Source organism: Anolis carolinensis, unplaced genomic scaffold (assembly GCF_035594765.1).
Source record: "Anolis carolinensis isolate JA03-04 unplaced genomic scaffold, rAnoCar3.1.pri scaffold_81, whole genome shotgun sequence".
Taxonomy (NCBI): domain Eukaryota; kingdom Metazoa; phylum Chordata; class Lepidosauria; order Squamata; family Dactyloidae; genus Anolis; species Anolis carolinensis.
The window spans coordinates 11,435-18,323 of NW_026943890.1; the positions used below are offsets into that span (position 1 = coordinate 11,435).

The 6,889-nt window shown below is 40.2% G+C and overlaps 1 protein-coding gene across 1 annotated transcript; it reads right to left on the bottom strand.

Annotated features, from left to right (window-relative positions):
* Nucleotides 1–1,032: 1,032 nt before the first annotated feature.
* LOC134295127 (uncharacterized) lies at nt 1,033–4,761 on the bottom strand. Its single transcript, XM_062967029.1, has 2 exons — nt 4,624–4,761; nt 1,033–3,933 (listed from the first exon to the last, which is right to left on the bottom strand). Exon 2 carries the CDS (start codon nt 3,755–3,757, stop codon nt 2,669–2,671), a length of 1,089 nt encoding a protein of 362 aa, XP_062823099.1. The 5' UTR covers nt 3,758–3,933; nt 4,624–4,761; the 3' UTR covers nt 1,033–2,668.
* Nucleotides 4,762–6,889: the final 2,128 nt, after the last annotated feature.

A 6,889-nucleotide genomic window follows, 5' to 3' on the forward strand; every position in this document is an offset into this window, starting at 1 on the left:
TTAGTTGTATCCAGTCCTTTATCCATAGTATATTACTTGCCTCGTAATATAATTTCAGATTGGGCAACGAAAATCCCCCCCTGCTCCTGTCATCTGTTAGATGTTTTATTTTAATTCTGGGTTTTCTTCCGTTCCATATAAATTTACTTATATCTTTGTTCCAATTTGTAAAGTTCTTCTGATTTCTTAAAATGGGGAGACATTGAAATAAGAATAATATTTTGGGTAATACGTTCATTTTAACTGTGGCCATTCTACCTAATAATGATAGCTTTAGATTTTTCCATATCTCAAGTTCTTTTTTTATTTCATTCCATGTTTTGTCGTAGTTATTTTTCAATAACTGTATATTCTTTGATGTTATATTTATTCCTAAATATTTAATTTTTGATATTATTTGGACCCCCAACTGCTCTGTTATCTTCTCTTGTTTTTCCTTTTGGATGTTTTTCGCTAATGCTTTGGTTTTACCTATATTCATCTTAAATCCTGCTAGATCTCCATATTCTTTGATAATCTCAATCCATTTTTCCCCTTTTGTTACCGGGTCTTCGATAAAACAAATTAAATCATCTGCGTATGCTCTTACTTTGTAATGTGTCCCTTGGATTACTGTACCCTGTAATTCTTTATCTTCTCTAATCTTATTAAGTAAAATTTCTAGAGTCATTATAAATATTAATGGGGATAAAGGGCAACCTTGTCTTGTCCCTTTCTGTATTTCGATTTGAGCTGTTTCTTGGCCGTTTATTATAATTTTAGCTGTTTGATTTTGGTATATAGTTTCTAGTATGTTTTGAAAGTAGTAGCCCATATCTAATTCCTGCGCTAAAAATTTAAAAAAGTTCCAATTCACCCTGTCAAACGCTTTTTCGGCGTCTATTGCTAAAAATATCATTTCCCTCTGATTATTAACTTCATAATATTCTATAAGGTCAAGAACTATTCTGATATTATCCTTTATATGTCTGTTTGGGAGGAATCCGACTTGGTCATCTTTTATCCATTTTGATAAAAACTTTTTTAGTCTGTCTGCTATAATATTTGAAAAAATTTTATAATCAATATTTAATAACGAGATGGGCCTATAATTTTTGACTTCTTCTGGATCATTATTTTCTTTGTGTATTACCGTGATTGTGGCTTCTTTCCATGTATCTGGCATTTTCTTTTGGTTTCTGATTATATTCATGATCTTTTGGAGTTGTGGGGCTAATTCTTTTTTAAAAGTCTTATAATATATTGCGGTTAGGCCGTCCGGTCCTGGGGCTTTTGATCCGTCTATTTTTCTGATTGCTTCTTCTATTTCTTTTATTGAAATTTCCTTATTTAGGAGTTCTCTTTCCTCTGTTGTTAGTCTTTCTAATTTCATTTTTCCTAAGTACCTTGTAATCTTTTCTTCATCTATGTTGTCCCTCTCATATAATTTGCTATAGAATTTGTGAAACTGATCCAATATATCTTTGTCCGTATAGAAATATTTCTCCCCAATTTTTATTCTGTTTATAAAAGTTGCTTCTCTTTTTCTCCTTAACCTCCTTGATAACCAGCGTCCCGGTTTATTCGCATTCTCGAAGTGGTTTTGTTTTATATACTTTAATTGTTTCGCCCTCTGTTCTAGTTCCAAGTGTTCTCTGTTTCTTTGTCTCATTATCAATTCCTGCAAAAGTTTATTATTCTTGGGATTCTTTTTTAGCTTGTTTTCTGTTTCTATTATTTTTTCAATTGCCTGTTTTATTTGTTCCGAGCTTTTCCTCTTTTTTTGAATGCTTTGTTGTAAAAAATAGCCCCTCATAGTAGCTTTACTTGCTTCCCATACTATTGTGGGTGAAATTTCTTGGCTATTATTGATCATAAAAAATTCATCTATTAGTTTCCTATTTTTTTCTATATCCTCTTCTCTTTTTAGTAAATTTTCATCTAACCTCCATCTCCATCTACCTCTTTTTTGATTTAATATTATCTCAGTTGGGCAATGATCTGAATCTAACATTGGTAGGATCTTTGACTTTGTGACTTTAGTACTTAGCGATCTAGATATCCAGATCATGTCTATGCGGGACCAGCTTTTGTGTCTGGCAGAAAAGAAGGTAAAATCTCTATCATTTTCATGTTGTGATCTCCATACGTCTATCAAATTGTATTCCTCTTTTAATGTTTTGAATTCTCTAGAGATTGTTTCTTTATTTTTCCTGTTCCCTCTGATTTTGCCTGGGTTTTTATCTATTTCATTATTTAGAACCCCATTGAAGTCGCCCATCAGAATAATCCCATCAAATTCCTTTTCCCTCCAAAATTCTTTGAGTTTTTTTCACAAATTTTGATTTCGAGTCATTTGGTGCGTAGATGTTGCAAATCAGAATTTTTAAGTTTTCTAGCTTTATCATTACCCCTAATATTCTACCTTCATTATCTTTAAAGCTTAGCTCTGCTGAAATGTTAGGGCTTATATAAGTTACTACTCCTCTTTTTTTTTGAGAATCTAACGAGTGGAATTCTTGGCCTAATTTTGGTTGTGTTAATAATTTAGCATGACCTTGTTTAATATGAACTTCTTGTAGCGAGATTATATCATATTCCAATTTTTTAAATTTAGTAAGTATTTTATTCCTTTTCCGGGGTTCATTTATTCCGTTAACATTGTTGCTATATATTTTTAGTTTTCTACTCATGTCTGGTCTTCTTCTCTATCCTTGGGATCCCTCCCTTCTTCCTCTGAATGATTTAACGAACTCTCTTCCACCTCTCCTTCCGACTCGCCTTCCTCTTCTGTTTTGTTGTCCTCTATTGAGTGCTCTTCTCTTGCCTGTTGGTCTCTGTCTGCTTTCTTTCTTCCCTGGGGTAATACCTGTTGTTTCTGTCTGGGTTTTTTTCCCGTTGTTCTGTCCGTGTTATCGAATTCCTCTTCTTCTTCCATCTCCTTTTTAATCTTTCTGTAGAAATTTTGTGCCTTTCCTTCTGATGTTATCCAGTGTTTCTCTCCTCTATATGTCGTCATTAGTCCTTCTTTCTCCCAGCGGAACCTTAAGTTATGTCTCTTCAGTTCATCTGCCAGGAAAAGATATTTTCTTCTCTTGTTTATTGTATCCATTGGGATTTCTTTCAGTATTATCACTTTTTTCTCCTTGTATGTGATGGAGTTTTCACTATTCAGTTTTAGCATCTCATCCCTGTAAATTTTCTTCGTAAAGTTTACTATTACATCCCTTGCTGTTTTGTTTCTTTTGGCGTAGTTAGTATTAATTCTATATACTCGATCTAATCTACCTTCTATGTCCTCCTTTGAGCTTTGGAGTAGATTTGCTAGAATTTCTATCACCACCATCCTTATGTTTTCTCTTGGTTCTTCCCACACGTTACGAAGTCTGAGTTGGTATTCAAGTTCTTTTGCTTCTAATACTTCTTGTTTGGCTTCTAATTTGTTGGATTTCTGTTCTAAGATTTGAACTTCTCTTTGTAGTTTCCCGTGGAGGTTTCTTAATTCCACCTTGTCATTTTTTAATTCTTTTAGCTCTTGACTTAAAGTTCCTATATCATGCTTCATTCCCTTCAATTCATTTTTAATTTCTTTTTTAAACTCTGCCATTTGCTCCTGTGCCAGTTTTTGATACGCATCTTGCTTCTCTTGCATTCTGTAAAGTTCTTTGAGGATCATTTCCGTCATGTCCTTAACCTGAACTTCTTCCGAGATTGAGGCTCTTTTCTGCGTGGTTCTTGAGTCCTTTGTGTCTTTCTCACTTCGCAATCTGTAGGCCATTTTTTATTTTATTTTTATTTTATTTTTTTTCCCCTCTGTTTTATTCCTTCAGTCTCTAAGGCTTTCTTTTGCACTCTCGATTTTATGTGGTGGTGGATCTCTATTTCTTCTGGGGTCTATGTAATAAGATTTCAGACTCTCTCTGGAGTCTCTATAGTTCCAGGTATGAAAATCTTCTGAGAGATAAAAAGGGTATTAATAATATCAAAATTGACATTATCCAAATATCAAAAGAAAGAAACCAACCAATATCACACTGTTATCTATCTTTCTGAGGAATCAATTCAGATCCGGGCGCGTTAATATAATAGTCTCTAAACCTCTATAATCTGTGTGATCAAGTCTCTAATATATTTTAAAATCTGGTCCGTGGGAGTAGGGAGTTACCCCTTTCCCAGTTTTATTGGATTTCTTCCCTTCAGAGGTTTCCTATCATGGCTTTTGTAATCCTCTTAAAGCATTCTGTATGATGTCCTTTTGTGGTTGATTCCCTTTCCCCCCCTCCTTTCCTCTTTCCCTTTCCTTCTCACAGTTTATACCTTTTCGCGGGGGTCTTTGAGTCTGCCTGGTGTCTTTTACTAGTCACCGGCAATTCTTTGTTGCTTTCGTCGTCCCTGTTCCGTCTCTCTGTTGTCTGTTCCTCCTCGCCTCCCCTTCTTACAGGACTTCTCCCTCGCTCACACCTTTATCACTCTTCTGCCTCTTTCCTCTTTCGTTCTCTTCTTCTCTGTTCCCGTCCCCTTCTCCTTACGCCGCCTTCTCCTTTACGCCTCTCGCCCTCTCGTCGTCTTCTCGCGAGATCCTATCCCCCGCGAGGCTTCCCCCCCCCTTTTCCTCCTCCTCTCAGCCTGTTTCTCCAATCTCACCTCCCACGCTTCGCGGGCGTCCGCGCCGTTTCTTCCTCCACACCGTCAGGCTTTAGGTCACTTCCTGACCCTGTACATTGGCGTTTTCAAGGTTAGTGTCTTGCGGGCGCCATATTCCCAACTCAGCCTTTATTATTTGCTCGTAGTTTTTTGTTATTGTTATTTTTTCCTTCCCGTATACTAAGTTTGATCAGTTCATGCAATTCCTTGATTCATCCAAAATATCTCCATATATCTTAGGTCTCTGTGTTACATTACCCTATGAACCGCTTTCTATCTTCCAAATAGATCGGTTCATTCACTCCATCCGCTTAATATATTCTCTTCCATCCAGTTTGAGCTGCTCTTATTATCGATTGTTCGAATGAAGGGTTCTTACCCATCGGTAGGCTTCTTTCTTCGTTCCTTTCTTTCCTTTTCTTTTTCGTCTGACGTGGTGTGGTGGCGACAATGTGCTGGTGATCAGCCCGATCCCCAGCTCGCTTCTCCTCGGCTCGCTATACCCTGTGAGGGTTTTCCCGGACCTTTCTAGGCGCCCCTCCTTGTTGGAGGAGCCCCTCTATAGGCCATCGGGTACCCTCGTGGGTTATGCAGTCTCCCCGCTTCAGTCCGCGATGGGAGAGGGAGCGTTAGCTCTACCCAGCCGTAAGGGAAGGATGGTCCTCCGACGGAGTCTCAGAGGACACGTCCTGTCGCCATTCTTCCACACCGGAAGCCCCCTTTGAGCCTGTTTAGAAGTTGTTTAAGGCCCCTTTAGGGTGGTCCAGGGTTGTTTTGCCCCTTTGGGCCTGTTTAGAAGTTGTTTAAGGCCCCATGAGGGTGGTCCAGGGTTCGTTTTGCCCCTTTGAGCCTGTTTAGAAGTTGTTTAAGGCCCCTTTAGGGTGGTCCAGGGTTCGTTTTGCCCCTTTGAGCCTGTTTAGAAGTTGTTTAAGGACCCATTAGGGTGGTCCAGGGTTCATTTTGCCCCTTTGAGCCTGTTTAGAAGTTGTTTAAGGCCCCATGAGGGTGGTCCAGGGTTCGTTTTGCCCCTTTGAGCCTGTTTAGAAGTTGTTTAAGGCCCCTTTAGGGTGGTCAAGGGTTCGTTTTGCCCCTTTGAGCCTGTTTAGAAGTTGTTTAAGGACCCATGAGGGTGGTCCAGGGTTCGTTTTGCCCCTTTGGCCCTGTTTAGAAGTTGTTTAAGGCCCCATTAGGGTGGTCCAGGGTTCGTTTTGCCCCTTTGAGCCTGTTTAGAAGTTGTTTAAGGCCCCATTAGGGTGGTCCAGGGTTCGTTTTGCCCCTTTGAGCCTGTTTAGAAGTTGTTTAAGGCCCCTTTAGGGTGGTCCAGGGTTCGTTTTGCCCCTTTGGGCCTGTTTAGAAGTTGTTTAAGGCCCCTTTAGGGTGGTCCAGGGTTCGTTTTGCCCCTTTGGGCCTGTTTAGAAGTTGTTTAAGGCCCCTTTAGGGTGGTCCAGGTTTCGTTTTGCCCCTTTGAGCCTGTTTAGAAGTTGTTTAAGGACCCATGAGGGTGGTCCAGGGTTCGTTTTGCCCCTTTGGGCCTGTTTAGAAGTTGTTTAAGGCCCCTTTAGGGTGGTCCAGGGTTCGTTTTGCCCCTTTGGGCCTGTTTAGAAGTTGTTTAAGGACCCATGAGGGTGGTCCAGGGTTCGTTTTGCCCCTTTCGGCCTGTTTAGAAGTTGTTTAAGGCCCCTTTAGGGTGGTCCAGGGTTCGTTTTGCCCCTTTGAGCCTGTTTAGAAGTTGTTTAAGGCCCCTTTAGGGTGGTCCAGGGTTCGTTTTGCCCCTTTGAGCCTGTTTAGAAGTTGTTTAAGGCCCCTTTAGGGTGGTCCAGGGTTCGTTTTGCCCCTTTGAGCCTGTTTAGAAGTTGTTTAAGGCCCCTTTAGGGTGGTCCAGGGTTCGTTTTGCCCCTTTGAGCCTGTTTAGAAGTTGTTTAAGGACCCATTAGGGTGGTCCAGGGTTCGTTTTGCCCCTTTGGGCCTGTTTAGACGTTGTTTAAGGCCCCTTTAGGGTGGTCCAGGGTTCGTTTTGCCCCTTTGGGCCTGTTTAGAAGTTGTTTAAGGACCCATTAGGGTGGTCCAGGGTTCATTTTGCCCCTTTGAGCCTGTTTAGAAGTTGTTTAAGGCCCCATGAGGGTGGTCCAGGGTTCGTTTTGCCCCTTTGAGCCTGTTTAGAAGTTGTTTAAGGCCCCTTTAGGGTGGTCAAGGGTTCGTTTTGCCCCTTTGAGCCTGTTTAGAAGTTGTTTAAGGACCCATGAGGGTGGTCCAGGGTTCGTTTTGC